The 17242-nt window shown below is 40.6% G+C and overlaps 1 protein-coding gene across 1 annotated transcript in view; it reads left to right on the forward strand.

Annotated features, from left to right (window-relative positions):
• Positions 1–5354, forward strand: part of MTR (5-methyltetrahydrofolate-homocysteine methyltransferase) — a 59126-nt gene extending 53772 nt beyond the window's left edge. Inside the window, exons 31-34 of the mRNA XM_057414505.1 lie at positions 1258–1458; positions 2695–2887; positions 3603–3715; positions 3849–5354. Coding sequence (XP_057270488.1) covers positions 1258–1458; positions 2695–2887; positions 3603–3715; positions 3849–3935 — 594 coding nt within the window. The 3' untranslated portion in view covers positions 3936–5354. The remainder of the gene's footprint in view (positions 1–1257; positions 1459–2694; positions 2888–3602; positions 3716–3848) is intronic.
• The last annotated feature ends 11888 nt before the right edge of the window (positions 5355–17242 follow it).

Raw genomic sequence — 17242 nt, forward strand, 5'->3', positions numbered from 1 at the left:
TTTCATTTTGGTGTATGTAGTAATTCAGCAGAGGCTTCAGCAGAGCAAAGCTGAAGAGAGTAGTTGCCTCCTGTTTCACATATAAAATGTTCTTTTCAATACACAGTTCTTTCCTTGATACTGATAATATTAAGGATGTGATGTAAATGTAAAAGTTGGAGATATTTTCCCTAACTGTACTATCTTACAAAAGAACCTTAAAAGTGTAATAGATTTCACCTGTGGAAAAAGGCTATTTCTTCAGTTTTATGGTACATTCTCTAACCTAGTAGGTTGTAGAAACTAGGGAGTCAGTTGACCATTTTTCTTCAGTTTTTTCCAGGAGTGGAGGTGTTTTGCTCCGTTTTCATATAGTTGGGAGAGAGTAAAAAGTATTGTTAAAATACTGTCATAAATAAGACAAGTTGGAGTGGAATCTTCAGCTAAGTGATAACAGTGAAATAACTTTATCTATCTGTAAGTTGGGTAGGTTTACAAGAGCTATGCCACTTCCTAAATATCAGTCATGTTCCCACAATGAGTACATTGATATGATCCTCAACTGTAAAACTTCCTGTTAGGTGCTATGGCCAGCATTCATTCCCCTCTTTCTACTCCCTTTCTTCCATTTTGGAAAAGGATACAACGAGCAGGATGTTTCCTATTTGAGTAAAACCACTTGAACTTTGCTTGGCGTTCAATTTTGTTTGCATTTGCATGTGACTAGTGTAAAGCTACATCCTGGGGCGCCCTTTCGTCTGGATTTACTGAGCACGTAGCTTGAGCATAAGAAACTAGGAGTGTTTATAAACTCTCACAGGCATTCTAAAATGAGAATTGTAGAAGAATTCTGCAGTTTGCAGTTTGGGATGTGAATTATCAACCATCATTTTTGCTAGCACATGGGGAATCTGTGAGTGCTAGAGATGGAAAATTCCAAATTAGCGTAAGTCTCCCATATTTTGTAATAATTTGCCTGCAGAATAAGCTGTTAAATCTCATCAGCTGTGAATATAAGCAAAATATCTCTGTTAATGTGTTCAGCACAGCATCCCTCCTCCGACATTTTATTCTTCAGTGAACCAAATGTACTTAGACTGAGGTGTTTTTCTTCTAATTCATGTGCAAGAAAGCCATCATGGCTCAAAGCCTTGTTAGGTGTTTGTCAGAAATATCTTAAGCCCTTAGTCTTCAAAATACTGGTCTTTAATAATGCACTAGTACTTTTAAAATATTTTTAAATATTCTGATATATTGCATTGGTTTTTGTTACTTTAGGCTGAAAAGGACTCTGCCTGCACAGATCCATATTACTGCCTCTCTGACTTCATAGCACCTCTGGATTCTGGCATTTGTGACTACTTAGGCCTGTTTGCTGTGGCCTGCTTTGGTGTAGATGAGTTATGCAGTGAATTCAGGAAACAGGATGATGAGTACAACATCATAATGGTAAAGGCTCTTGGTGATCGGTTGGCAGAGGTATGAGGTTTTATCATGTGTTTCCTGGCAAATTTTCTAACCGCACTAAATTTGTGTGACAGTTTGCTGTTCCAAGTTTTAGCATAAACTTAGACTGTTGCCTGTGGTGTATGCTCTGCATTAAATCTGAAAGTGAACTGGTTCTGCTGAAACTGTCTCAGGACAGTCCTCTTCTGAGCCAGAGGAACTCTGCTGTCCATATCTTCCAGCTGTAGAAGCATCTTTGAGCTCTTTAGGAGGGTTTTGACGATGTATAGAGATTAGTAGATTTTAAAACAAGACTGTTTAAAACCTACCTTTAAATCTTTCTATCTTATTTTATCCACATGAGTGTTTGGATCCACATATGTCCCACTAACTATGTTCTTGAATTACAGACATGCCTTCTGCTTTTAACGGTGACCATGCAGATGTATCCAGGGTGCAAGTCTTTTAACATGTCTTAAGCTTAGACAGCCGTGCTCTTAAAGCTCTAACTGGAGTGGTTTAGAGTGTGATGTCCCTTTCCTCGTACCCCTTTATCCTCTTCTGCCTGCCCCCATGCTTACACCTAAGTAACCATGTTAAAACTTAAGTAGCTTTAGTGCAATGCAAATGGGGTTAGCTCTAGTTGTGTGGTTCAACCTATAAGAGTTACAGAAATTATTATTAGATGCCATCTGAAGTTATTTACTGAAGTGGAAATTTCTCCTGAGGGCAACCATCACTGGCAAAATAGTGTGAGCTGTAAGAGCAGTTAAGAGATGCTGTTACCCACTTTCAGCTAGAGGAAAAGTCCTCTGCTAAAAAGAGCAGGGGCACCTACTTACATCTGATGCTAGCATGGACACAAGAAGGATGTGGTCTTCCATAGCTACATCTGGACAAGATACCCAGGCAGTCAGGACATAATGACTTCAGTGCTATAAAGATGCATTGCTACCATATGATAACGAACTCCATCTTTTGTGGTTACTTGTCCATGTATTTACCTTTTTGAGTATGTAGGATTTTAAAGCAGAACAATAAAAAAAACAGTATCCTGACAAAAGAGAAAACATTTAAATGCTTGAATAAGCAAAATATGTATTGTATGTGAATTTTAATGCTATCAGATTTCTCACCTATGATAAGAGTTCCCTTAAAATTAAAACAGGAATGGTGAGAAAGTCTCTGTCATTGTTTGTCTTCATCAAACAGCTATTGCATCCATCTGCAGAAATTAAACTAAAAAAAATCTTTGCATTCTATTCCAAGGCATTTGCTGAGGAGCTCCATGAAAGGGTAAGAAGGGAATTCTGGGCATACTGTAGTGCTGAGCAGCTGGATCTCTCTGACCTACGCAGAATTAAATATGAGGGAATTCGCCCTGCCCCTGGATATCCAAGCCAGCCTGACCATACAGAAAAACTCACCATGTGGAAACTTGCAAACATTGAGGAAACAACAGGTACCTCTGCCTGCTTTACTAAGATTCTTAAACTGCTTTTATGCAAATGAAAGATTGAAATGCCAACAAACAGCGAATTGGGTGGTGCAAAGTACATAAGCAACCTGAACTGAAGCGGTTCCAGGAGTTGTTGTCTTCCCCTTTTCATTACTGTTTTTATTTTGCCTCATTCAAGGGGAATTTGCAAAATAGTGCTAGTGCTTTTGGTGAAGGAGTTATGTCTCTAATTACCAGATTGCATGCAAAAGGGGTTCTGCTGCACAGAGAAAAAATCTAGCATCCTTATGGTTGCAAGGCAGCTTTCCAGATATAAGCAGGAAAACAAGCCAGTTCAGCAGTGTATTTCCTGGTCCACAGAAACCTTGAGATGGTAGCTCTTAAAAAAGGAATGTATTCCATTTGTTTTCCTTTGATATTTTACGTGTCAAAATTTGACTACCATTTCCACAATTCCAAAAATATCTACCTGTGTTTCAAAACCTGTAGTGACCCATTTCATTTGCCCAAATATCTAAGATACTGTACAGTTACTCTGTAGCAATACTGTAATGAAAATCTGCAATATATTTAAAGCTATGTGTTGAAAATGGTTTTGGGTTTAGGTTCATTGAATGCTGCTTGGGTTCTGAGCAGCTTGAAGCTGCCTAACAAAAAAGACTGAATTTATGCTTCTTATCAATTCAGAGAATAAGAAAATTGTCATTCTGTTCTCCAGGAATTGGTTTGACTGAATCACTAGCAATGATTCCTGCTTCTGCAGTTTCTGGACTCTACTTTTCCAATCCCCAATCCAAATACTTTGCTGTTGGCAAGATATGTAAAGATCAGGTAACTTGTACTGTCCGTTGTGTAGAATTATAGCATTCAAAACCACCCTTGTGAGCAGATGTCCCAAAAAATTTTGTAAATGGTAAAAGTTGAAGTTTCTGGATCTTCATCATGTTTTGTGGTTCCTTTGCAGGTTGAAGATTATGCACTGAGAAAAAATTTGTCTGTGGCAGAGGTGGAGAAATGGCTGGGACCCATTTTGGGATATGATACTGAATAATTGTGACACTTGTGGGCAAAAGTTTTCCTTTGATGGTCTGTTTGCCAGAAGGAACAAGAAACACATTCCCACTGAAAACAGCTTTCTTCTATCCATCCCAATAGCTTGTCTGATTGTTTTAATTTTTGATCAAGGAACTTAGAATTTCAAATGTGCCCTGTGCTCTTGCCTTGGGACCCTGAATGCATTGCAGAGCTCTTAGTCATAGCAGTGTACTTTTATTTATTTGTATTTTTTGCACAAATACTCCACCTGAGCAGCTATATGTAGGGCAAAATGTGGAAGCTGCAAAACTCTCTTATCCTCAGGCAGGTTTTGAAAGCAGGAGGAAGAATTTCTATCTTGTATAGATACATGGATATATGTAGAACAAAATTTGACTTCTGGTATTTTAATGTCTTTTGGCAAGTCCAGGTGCAGAAATATGACGTGATTTTTGTGTAAAGTCTGTGAAGGTTTTATACTGAGTGGTGAGAACAACTGAGTAACAGATCTCCTGTTTGAAAATTTGTCTACTCCCTGTTTAGGTCTTGTGGTTGGGAACAGAGGTGGTTGGTCTTTCTGAATAATATCAGACCTTAAATTACTTTGTGACTGTGGTTGTAGTTAAAACTGTCAAAATAATACAGTGTGCTGGAACAACTCCAGAGATGCTGTATTATGATCAAATGTGGAATGAAACTGAGCCCATGAAGTTGTGCACCTCATACTTCCTTTTTCTTTCCGCAAGTCCTCTTCCTTTCCACAAGCCACAATCTGTTTCTAGTCTGTGTAAAGGGTAATGGCACTTCCTACCTTACAGTGATGTTGTGAGGCTTAATTCATATTTAAACAGTCTTTTGTATGTGAAAAATATCAGAGAGGCATAATTATTACTGCAGACAGACAGAAAGCTTGGAGCCAACTTCAGTATCACAAACTCCAAGCTTCTGGGTACCTGGATTTTAGAAGGAAATAGCAGCAATACTACAGTAAGTAACAATTAATACCGTAGGCTTATTCTTCAGCTTTACCTCTGAGCAAGCTAATTGTTCATAGCTTTTAATAATCTCTGAAAAGTGCCTCAGATACTATTTAAACGTAAATTTAGTAAAATATTATGACAAAACCTCCTCATTTTCCTGGTCTCTAATTGTAAAGAAAAGACCAATATTATAAAAAGAATGTTCTTTTAAATAGTTTATCTGTACTCTCTTAATAGTTACATAATTTTTGTAATGTCTTCATCTGACACTAAAAGAATCATCTTGTATCAATAGATTAATAAAGGTTAAGCTGTCAATGGTGTTATCCTATTAGAATCCTTTAAATGGCAACAATAAAATGTGTGCAATAGTCTGAACGGATAATGTCAAAATTAATCTGCACATCGTACCACGAATCTGAAATGATAAAGGCTGCTTTGGGGCTTTTAAAGTAGTTGAGTGTGTTCTTAACTGAATGTTTTAGAATGTCTTATCCTTTAATGACTTACAAAAGTAATTTCTAAATGGATGTCTCCCACCCTCCCACTTCCCATCCATGTCAGGGGACTTGAGACACGTCCTTGTTCATCAGCTGATTCACGTTGTTGGAACGGTTCCTCAGAAGAACGCTCTTTTCAATGCCAAAAATACAGTAAAAAGTCATTATAAAGGAAAATTTATTCCTGAAACATGTAGCCTGTAAAAATTGAAATCCTCTTTGCTTTCTTTTTGGTACTTGCACTTTGGCAAATCAGTTCAGTGCTTGGAATATCTCCTCTCCGGCACTCTTCCACATTCTTGCATTTGGAAGCAGGGTGCCTTATTAGTCTTGAAAATTTTATTTGTATGAATAAGGTCAAAGCTTGGCTTGTACAGCTTAGTTGGCTTGTTGGTTTATTTTCCTGAAATCAGTAGCACGTAGTTCAGTGAGTGTGGCTTTAGCAGAACCAGACTGACAAAGCAGTAGGTGCACCGCTGCCTAACGGTGCGGTTACCTTGAGTGCAAGCAAAGGGCTTTGAGCAGTGTGCAATTACTAAAGTAATTAGTGCATCCCTTCACATGTGGCATCATACACTGAGAGGGATCTTCATCTTTGCTTGTCATAGTGAGAATCTGTCTGGAATAATTACTCATTGGGTTTATGCCAGCGTTTTTTACCAAGGGCAATTTCTTTAGAAGTTTGTTACTTTCAGTTGTCAGTTGACACTCTGGGTAAGACAAATCTTAGTTCATCTCCAGAACAAAGGTCAATTGTGAAGGAAAAATTCATGGAACTATCAGGTAATACCGTTACTTTCATAAACAATATTGAAAAGCCGTGGCAAGAATTTACCTCTGTGAATAATGAAATGGATACTGCCCAGGAAAGACCGACAGTTTTAGAATGCATGAAAGACTTTTTGCAGTGCATTTATTGCCAAGTGGTCCTAACAAGGGTACAAGATGTCAGAGATGATTAAAAATTAAGAATGCTTTGTAAGCAGCTCTGGTTCACTTCTTGTGAATAATTTACTGATGGATACTGATGGGTTTTTTTTCTTCCTCCCAACCCTTTCCCTTCCCAAGCCAGGCCGGCAGCCCAGAGATCAGGGGGAATACTCTCCCTAAACCTTTCCCTTCATTATGAAGTCTGCTTCAGTGCTGCTATTACTCCTGTGAAGGTTCTAGTGCAGTTTATTTTGAGGTGAGGGTGCTACCATAGGTCAGGTGAAAAAAAAACAACTCAACCCATACTCACTTCTTGTGTGAGCATTTGAGCATTTTTCTTAGACTCTTGCTTATTCAAGAGGATGAACTTCAGTATACCCTTTCAGGTAGTTTCTGCTTCTTAAAATGCAAGTGGTGTCTGGAGTCTGAGGGGAATAGTGAGAGGCATTTGAGGGTCGGGGCAAGTTTACCTAGTAACTGTGATTGGGTTTCATAGAACGCCTTTAAGTCTTTGGCTAATTTACCTGAGCACGCCATGAAAAAGTGGATTTAGCCTTTTTAGAGGAGTTTGAAGAGCAAAAAAAGAAATAACTTCATTAATTAGTTCAGGAGGGTATTCCATACAGGAACAGCAGTACATGTTCTCGGTTACTGGAGAAATAATTCTTGTGCCCTCAGTTATCACAGCCCTGTCATGGCAAAGCCTGTGCAGTCCCTCTACAAAGTCCCATCATTTGATTGTAGGGCTTCTGCAGGTGCCAGTTTTCCAATTGAGATACACTGCAAATGGAATAGAAGTAGGTTTATCCTGCTTTCACACATCATTTGTGTAGTGTCCTGCTAAAGGCAGAACCGATAAGCCAGTGCAGTAAGCCTCAATGTTTGTTTGTTCTATTAATACCACTGTGGCTGAAGATACCCTTGAGCCAGGACAGCACATGTGAGCTGGTAGTTTTCCCTCCTGGCCTGCAGCTGCCATGACGACTGCAAAGCAGGACTTGGTTTCTGCTCTGCTGCCATAGTATTGGTGTGGCCTGTGCCTGGAGCTCCTGAGCAGGCTAACAGGGAATGTTCTCACTCCAGGGTGGTGCTTCCTTATAGATGGAGCATGAAATAAGTGAAAGGAGTAGGGGAAGTCAGGGTGACCTCATCTTCGTTCTTAAGTCATGTTTTTTTCTACCCCCATCTCCCTGTCAAATCGGCCTTCTCCCCTTCCATTTCCCTCCAGCAGTCCCCCTTAGCTGCATGTGAGGCTCTTCTCTAGGTTCTGCCAAAATGGAATTGGAGGAGGTTGTAAATAAGTCTCTTTTAAAGCCTGAACTGTTGAGTTGTTCCAGGAAGAGGAATTTTTGCCTGGAAAGTATTGGACAACATTAATAACGAATGGTGCTAGTAGCTCTGCCTTTAGAAGCTCTATACCATCTATGTTAGTCATTCGTAACCACTCAGGAGAAGGCCACAAGATGTGTTAAACAATTCCTTATGCGTTAACTGCATATTTAGTTATGTGGTGGTTTTCATCTAGATGGCAAAACCAGAATATCTATTAATTGCATACTTCATCAGTGTACTGTTTTAACCCCACAATTAATAATAAGCTAATAATAAGCCTAATGTCATTTTCAACTGAAGTATGGTATGAATTGCTAAGGTGAAATAGGGAGTTTATCTCTGCCTTCCTAATACAACAGATGCTTTAAAAATAGTTCAGGTAGTTGATGACTTTATTATTTTACGATGAGAACTTTCTCTGGAGTACAGACTGGGGTTACAAGCCATTAATCATTTGTTTTATGAGGCTTTAGCACTGCTGTCTACAAATAGCCAATCAAACAATTTAGTTAAGAGACTGGAAAGTTTGCTGCACTACTTGGAGAAATTTCTGTGCATGCAGTATTACTTCCATATAACAAAAGAAGCCAGAGTGATGTGGGATTCAAAGGAGGTAGGCTGATTCTTTAGAGAGGAGCTGGAAGATTTCTGAAGTAGAGTTATGGCAAACATAGGTCTCTTAAAAAAAAACAGGTATCCTTAATATTTGCATTGCATTAAATGGAAACATAGGCTGTAGCCTCTACCTTAGGCTACCTTATCAGAGTATAAGAAATGTAACTGAGAACAATTTTCAAGGAGCTTTCATTAATCTAATGCATGCTTGGGATTAAAGACTTAACTTTGAGTGTTTATGAGTGTGAGAAGGAGAAAGAATTCATTAGATTGTGAACCTGTTGTAGGGTTAGTTAACAAGGTGCTTTAAAAGGTTGTGGTGGGGGGAAACACCTCTTGGGAGTTGATGGAATCATTACTTAAATGCAGGGTTTCTACAGACTTTTATGTTGGCGCTGGTGTTCCCGGAGTCTGGCAGAATATTGTGATACATGAAAATAAAACATCCTCCTTTTTACAGGACTTTCAAAGACGTTAAAACTCCGTGTCAGCTCTGTGTGCACACATAGATGTTAGTGCAATTTTGACTTGAGAATGACTTCAGTCTAATAGATAAAACAGCACTGGGTGTGTGCCTGTAATGGTTGGGATGTTTTTTTCCTTACTCAAGATGTTTATAAAAAAGATCAATTATTTTTTTGGATGTGGGAGTGCACCTTCCATTGGATGTTTTGTTCTTACTTTATTCTTTTGTATACTTGGTCTGTGCTCTTTTCCCCTCTTCCAGCTCCACAGTACAGGTGTGCAGATGTAACTCAGAGTTCTCCAATGGGCTGTGAGTGCTGCATGTTGCATTGTTTGTCTAAATGAAAAACTACATAATTTTATTTTTGTTGCATTTAAGGCAAGGTTCTTGCCAAATGGCCCCTTCCCAGGAAGTGAACAACTTTACCCCTTTCAATCTGGCCATCAGTTGGAAATGTAGGTTGAGGTTCAGCAGTGGAATGCAAAGGTGAGATCTGAAAAGGTGTCAGTTCTCTGGGGTTGGTGGACTCATTTTGTTCCCATTACAACCCTTTCTGTAGATGACGGCGCGAGTGGTACAGGAAGTAGAAGATAACAAGCTGCACTGTATGGCCTAAAAGGCTTATTTGGCAAACTGTTCTGTAGAGGTGCATTGGTACAACGGGTGCTCCAGCTCCTGCATTTTCAGCTGCTGTCTCAATCTTGTCAGCTGCTTTAGTTCAGGAAATTACTACTTGTGAGATCTTGTTCATGCTTTGCTCAATACTGTAGAAGGTCCCCATTACTTAATCAGGTGTTTATAATGAATGAATTTGCAGTAGCTAGCTGCTGTTATATTTTTGGCTTCCATAAACCACCTGTAACCTAGTAGATGGCTTTCTTTAGAATACGATTACAGAGCAAATATATACAGTGTTTCTCTAAGGCTGATAAGATCAGATTTTATTATCAATACCTGATCTGACAAGTTTACTCAAGGGGTGGCAGATCAATCTCGTTAGTCAAGAAGTTTGCTACTTAAAAACATGACCCTGTTTGTGCATTCTATTTAGGAAATAAATGTAAGCACTTCTATTTTTAACTTTTGCTTTCTTTCAAATATTGTTCTTTGCATCTCAGGGCACTTAAAGAACTAAAAGTTCTGATTCATAGTTCTAATACCATCTATACATGTATGATGTGAAGCATTAAAGCAAGAGATTCAAACCTTAATATGATTTAAAAGTGTACAGGATACTTAACTGAATGTCACCTTGTCTCTTCAGATAAACATAAGGGGAAGATGCTTTAAGACGGGAGTCAGCAGTCAGCTAAGGCTAAGAGAAGATTTTAGGCGTTCAGATGTCAGATCAGCAGCTTTTCATGGCATTTTAGGCATCATACTGCCTGCTCTGCCTCCTTCTTTTGTGTCAGTGTCTCCCACAAGTGAATCCTGCTGCTGCATCCAAATTCCTGGTAATTCCATGAGAAGTGTTGACATGGGTTTTGTTGAAGATTTTGATGTGGATTTCCAGGATTATTTTTACAAGAGAATTTAAAGCACCACACTGTAGATGGACACTTCAAATTCTTGAACTGCAGAATACTTGGCTTTCCTCAAAAAGTCTCCAGGTATTGATGCGTTTTTTTACCACTCCAGTGAACTGAATCAGATAGCTTTCATTTCCTCACAGCTCCTAGCATGTTGGAGGAGGGAGTGAATTATGTTACTCCTTTATTCTCAGTTCTTGATTAGTGTATCTGTCTGCTGTCAGATTTGTTGCTTGGGAGCTGAAGGGAGCTAGGACACCTCTTAGTAGGTGTGCTAGTGTCTGATCCAGCTGCTATTAAAGTCTGCTGGAAAATTACTACTTAACCTGAAACACAACTTTGACCAGTCCTAATGCAGTAATCCAGAAAGAAATTTCGGTGTTCATGCCCTGTCAAAACCCCTTGAGGTCTAAGAGGATGTGCTGTTAAATCTGCCTCGGTGCCTCGGCTTCTCTGAAGGAGGGAGCTGGGACTAAGACAGTAATTTTACCCTCTTTCTGAAGCACTTCCCTGACAGGCAGTGATAGCCTGTGAAGCTGGAAAGAGATGAACTTTCCCGCTGTGGATCTCGGGGATGTTTGAGGGAGACCCAGCAGCATGGCCATTGAATCTGGTTCACAGTGTGAATGCAGAAAGGGGTAAAGGTGCCTTGATTCAGCAGATGAGGACTGGCAAATGCTCTGAAAACATGTTCATGATTTTAAGCCTCTTGTGATTTTAAAGTAAATACTCTAAGAGTATTGATTTAATGAGATTTTGAGCTTTATACTCCTTGGCAGTCATGTGAATGTACATTGTACAAACTTTCTACTGACCATTGGAGCTTCATTTGGCCAATTTTAAAGAAGAGCTGGCTTTTAGTTCCATTTCCTCCTTAAATATGTTTCATTTTATGCAGTTCTACAAATATCAGTGAAGTCGCAGCACTGCCACATCTTTCATGCTGTTTGTGCGCAAAGTGCTGAGCAGTGGCAAGGCAGCTGCTGCAGTGCTGTTGCTAATCAGTCCAAATAAACTTGAGAACTGTATTGCAGTTTCTCTCCAGAAATGTCAGCATGAAGTGTACAAACCCCTTTCGCTTCTGTAGCTCCAGTGAGGGCTGCAACAACATGGAATTCTTGATGTTGTATAAAACATCTTACTGTGATCTCCTGATCTTTCCTTTATTATAAGTAAACCGATGATAGGTTTTTTCATTTTCTCATGGTACTTCCATGGGCTGTACACTTCCTTGGAATGGCAGGTTCATTCATCATTTTTGCTGATGCTTCTTCCATTCTCGCCACCGGAGTTCTTACTGAGCTTCCAGACTGTTACAGTTCTCTTCCACTTGTGCTGTTTGCCCATTAGCTTGGAAGTCAGGCTTACTATTTTGACTGCTAGAAGTGCCACCAGCTGTGAAGAGGCCATGCTTTGTACTCACTTTTGTTGGTGGTGGGACTCTTTCAAAGCCGTCTTGCCACAGAGGTGATATCCTGCCCTCCCCTGGCTGGGGTGCTGGAAGACAAAGGAGACCAAGTAAGCTTGTGAAGGATGTAAAAGGATATGAATGTTTATCTCTATTTGGTTGCATTACAGGGCTCTATTTTTCCAAAAGGAGTTCTAGTATTCCAAAGCTTGTCCACAGTGAATTCACTGATTGCTAAAAATGCAGGGCCTTTTCTTTTTTTATCCCTTTCCCAGGTAAGAATTACTTTATTTACTACACTGCTAATTACAGGATTGGAGGGAATGGAATATGAGGCTGCTGCTAAGTTTAAATGTAGCTCTTTGCATTAACATGTCTGAAAAGCCAGAGCAGTTAGCTTAAGAAAAACATATGTGGTTTTGGCTTTGTATCTGGAAAAAAAAGTTGTCCATGGGATGGTAATGGTTGTAGAGCGTGGCTGTTTCCTCTGAAGCAGAAACGAAAGCACTTCGTATGTCTGTCACAACCATCACCAGCTTTTTAATATTCGTGATGGAGGAGGTTTATGAGGAGGAGGATTATGACTATTGCATTCATGGCAACTGGGCAAACGCCATTATTTTTATTATTATGTTTGCTATGTTTGTAAATATTACAATTAGAGGTGTTGGGGGAATGCTGCCTACTCACTGTGTTGGGCCTCATTCCCTCCCCTTGGTGGCAAGCAGCATACCTTTGCTGGAGGTGTGCTTGGCTGTCAATGTGAGCTGAGGAGAGGGAATTTTCACTACCCCCTTCCCCACCTCTGAATAAGCAAAGTCACGGGGCATGTGCTTTGTCATTGCTGCCTGGGGCTGCTGCTTTAACTCCTGCTGTTCAGGAAGAGGCGTGCAGCTTTCTCAGCTGTGACTGAAGGACAGTAGGTGCTTGCCCACAGAGTGCTGTTCAGGGGCTGAAAATCCACACTATCAAAAGTGAGATGTGTCCAAAACCGGTGTTGAACTTTAAGGCACTCGAGTCAAGCCTGGTCACTCTGGTCATCTGCTTGTTCTCCCCGATACGGCTGCCTGGTCCTCCTGTCACAGTCTGCTGTCTGCTTGGAACAGCCTGCTTGGAACAGCCACCTAAGTAGAGAAGTGTGTCCAATTAAGAACAGGTGCCTGCCACTGGGTTCATGACTGGCAGACACAATTCAATCATCTGTCAAAGACTGAATTCTCACAGACGCAGTGGCCACTTTCTGGGTCTGGTTCTGGCACAACATGGTGGATGGTTGCGACATTTACTTTTTTAAGACTGCAGTCATTAGAGCCTCTACTTCTACATATTTAAATGGTCGTGGGTCTTGGGTTTAAAGAAGAAATCCAAACAGAGAGATCACCACAAAAACCCCAGCAGCAAACAGCCATAACTTTACATTTGTTCATTTCCAGGATAGTTGAATCCAGTTGGTGTTTCTGGCCACTGTTATACTCCCCACCTGCAGCTATTTAACACGCATGAAACTGTAACAGTTGTCTTTTAAATATTCCCATGCAATTGTTCCTAGTCTGCTACCAGTAATGATGAGCCCGTACTTATATATACATATATAAAGCACCTATCACCATATTGATAAACATTCTTTGGAACCCCTGTGATGGCACAGGTAAGAGCAGGAGTCAGCCTGTTAGCAACTTGGCACTTCTGCTTCCAGCCAATTTAAAGAAACCCCAAACCAAACAAAAAGCTCCAAAACCAAATCCTCACAGGACTTTGCTGCCAGCCAGCCTGGCTGGTGTTTAATACTGCCACTCCATCAGGGTTGGAGGGAGACCTCTTGTGAATAGCAACGCTTTGCACTGCGACTTTTCCTGGCTGTGGTGCAGAATAGCGCATGTGTTGCAGAGGGGCGGTGGGACATCAAGGCTCAGAGCTGTTACCAGTCACAATAGCGGTGTTTAGAGCACACCCCAGCTGCAGAATAGTGTTTCAATGGTGTAAGGTCTGGTGCAGGTCAAGAGGTGCTGAGCTGAGGCCCTGTTGCCAGCCGCAGCAGGTGTGATGCCCACGGAGCAGTGCCGCAGAGCCAGTGGAAGGCCAGGCTGTTGTGACTGAGTTGGTGTTTGCCATGCAATACTGCTGCAATGGGAAAGATGCCGAGTGCTGACTGCAGGATGCATCCAGACCTTCTGGTCCACTCATCTTCAGTGTGGCTGTATGCCCAAGCATGGGGAGGGGAGCCAAGTCTGTGCTTGGAGTGCAATGCAGACTTACCCCATCTGATGGCTAGAGATCAGTGAAAGCCAGGTTCCATATGCCCTCTCCTTTGATTTACTGCGAAGCTACCATGCAAAACTGTCAGCACAAAAAGCAGTTTGCTTTCTTCTAACAGCTTGTGTGAATTCTATTCTTTAGTCTTGGGATTTCTGATGAGCTGCTGCCACAGAGTAACTGCAGCAATCATGGAAGTTTTGCCTGGAGAAGCAACTAGTGTAGCACAGTGTGAAGATATACCAGTACTTAAAGGGCTGGGGAATTGGCAGCTGGATAGCCATGTGACAGAACACGTGAGATACATCTTACCAGCCTGCAATTTGTGTTCCAATTTGAGCCCCAAAAAGGGCCTTTTAAAATAAATTAATATGAGTCATTAATTAGATGTTCATAGATAATGTATTTTCTGTAATCTTTTGATTGATTAATCATAACTCGAACGCTGGCTGAACTCCGATTTGTAACATAAACATGATCCATCTTAGAATGCGGTTGGCCTGGCTTTAAAATAGATTCTGTCAGTAGAGAAAAACCGCACTGTCTTTTCACAGTGCGAAATGGAACCTTGCTCAATGCAAGTATGCAGTTCGTTACCTTGCAGAAGCCAGATAATACTGTATGTAGGTTATGTTCTGTTAGCCAGAGAAATTCCTGCTGATCCCAGAATGTGAAATCTGCTACATACTGTAATTCTAGAATGCACAAATGGTGGATGTTAGGTTACTAGACACAAAGCATAGCTGAGCATATTACATTTCCAAAGGCATAATAATTTTAAGAAGTAACTTCCTGATGGAAGAAATTGCATACAAGCGTAAAATATTTCCTGCTTTCCTAAAGGTAACTGGACAGTATTTATGTGAGCAGATGAGTTAAGTACTGTGTACGGACAGATTGGATTTTGTTCCATAAATATGTATTTAGCAGCTGTGCCGCTCTACGCGCACAGCCCTGTGCTCCATAAAGGAGGGCTCCAGGAGCACAGCGTAGTTAATCACCAGTGCTTGTGTGAAACAGCGTATGTCAGAATATGTCTAATATTCTTTAGAAAGAGTGAGGATTCTATATTCAGCTTGAGAGTTTACAGCTCTTTGATGCTGTGCCTTTAGCTAAGCACAGTTTGTAAGTCTTCACAAGCTTTGGGGGCATTGCTGGTTTTTTGTTGCTTTTGAAGGAGCAACAGAAATGTTAATTAGGATGATTTCTTTTCCTACTGGAGTGTGAACTTCATCTTACCACATTTAATTATGTAAAGGATCACAGTGCCATACAAGGAATGGCTAACTAACAAGAGGAGTCATTCATATGGGAAGAATAACATGGCTTTGTCAACACTTTAATTATCAAGGTCCTTAAGGGAGCATTCTTATCGTCCATCAACCAAAAAGATTAGTTTTCACTGACACACTCTACTTAGTTTGCTTCACCATCCTTTATGCTGCAACGAGGACTGCAAATTCATAGGATGCACTATGTTGTCAGGTTGATGTTTGAGAAACTGCTTAGCATCAGCACCAGCAGGTAAGCAGACAAAAAAAGGCACATATTCTGCATGTGGAAGGTGGATAAATAGTTTAAATCTTTTTCTGGCTGACCAGAAATAAAGGTTTTGAGATATCCATAGACAAATTGTGAAAATAGGCATCTTTTTAACATGCTTCCATGGATATTCTCTAAGTTGTGCTACCTGCACCCCTTTACCTTTAGATTGTTTTACCAGTTATTTCAGAGAAAAGCAATTTGAGTTCCTTTGTTTCCAAAATTTCTTGAGATTGCACATTTTAATTTCCATGCATGTCATTATCATCACAGTTTAGTAGGTTCTTTGCATACAGTTTGAAATTGCTTACACTTTCTGTGTTTCTTAAGATTGGGCATATACATGTGTACTGCACCATCATGGCCTATAATGGTATTATGTGAAAGACTGCCCTACACCTTTATTGTTCTCCTAGGAAACTCCTAGGAGTTTCAAGATCACTTGATTTACTTCTAGTACCTAACATGGTACTGAGTTGGATCAGATCATATTCAGATTTATATTTTTTTTTACTACTTCTAATCCCATTTTCCCAATTTTCTGATCTTTACTACATTGAAAGAACTGGAATGCTGTTGGTAAGGTCTGTCCATGGGAAGCACAACTCTTCAGGCCCCTCTGCACTGTTGCCTCCAGAATTTTGCCTCTCTTTACTGTCTTCTACTTGAAATGCATTTAGTAAAGAATTAATGATGACATCAAGAAGGGAGATGCTCCTGTTTGAGGTGATGCGTGGCTTGCCAAATGTCTATTTAGATGGTGCTAATGCACAGTGGGTTGTTGGGAGCGGAACCCTGCCAGCGACCTACTCGTGGTGTTCGTGCCCGAAAGCTGTTGCCATTGTTTCCTGGCCTTGTCCCCAGCCACAGCACTCATCCCTGCTGGCACCAGTGCTCATGCCTGTGGGGAGGTGCCTCTGCAAGTGAATGTGGCTGCAGAACCAGCCCTCTCCCATCCCTGCCTGGGAAGCCAAAGCAGCTGAAAAGTAACCCCATCTTGTTTTACTATCCTGCTGCTTCCTGTGAGTTAAGAATGTCTGAGAGACATGCAGAGAGAAAGGTGGGCAAGTTGTAAGGGCTACTTTTATTTCGTGGGAGTGACTGTCAGCTTAAATACATGTTAAAGCATAGCTCAAGTAGTTTGCTAAATGTCAGTCCTAACTGTACAGTAGTCGAGATTGTGGATGTGGGGGGCAGTCATCTTTTTAAGCCAGAAGATATAATGCTGCTGACAGGACACCTAACTTACCTGTGAAAGTTCATATTCCCGGTTGGCTGGTGATGTTTAAACTATTCAGAAATGCTTGCTTGACAGGTATGTAACGAGCTCTGGCTGAGAAGTCCACAGTTCAGATGTGCACTTTTTCTTCACTAAAAGGGTAATTGACTTAAACTGATTCTTATCGCTCAAGTTTGTTTGTTCAGTATTGAACCGCTGACATCTAAGGACTGTGTTTCAAGTTATGGCATTGCAGTGAATTAAAAGGCATAGTAAAAATACCTGTGGGAGACATAAAGTATGACAGCAAGAAGTACTGCGTAAACAAATGTTTTAGGCCCTGAAAGCTTTGTCGCATTCTGCTTATTCTAAGCACTACAAATGAAAGGCTTCAGAACTGCTGGACTATTTGAAGGAGTAAATGCAGAAAGAGAAGTCTTGACAGTTTTGCAAAACCTTTTCTTGTGGGGAAAAAAAACCTTCTTGGTAAGGTCTAAAATGAAGCTGCCCAAATGGTGTCATGGAAGAGTGCATCAACATAGTGATTTT

Source organism: Pezoporus wallicus, unplaced genomic scaffold (assembly GCF_028554395.1).
Source record: "Pezoporus wallicus isolate ANWC-B61680 ecotype Strahan unplaced genomic scaffold, APGP_CSIRO_Pwel_v1 contig_8042, whole genome shotgun sequence".
Lineage (NCBI taxonomy): Eukaryota > Metazoa > Chordata > Aves > Psittaciformes > Psittacidae > Pezoporus > Pezoporus wallicus.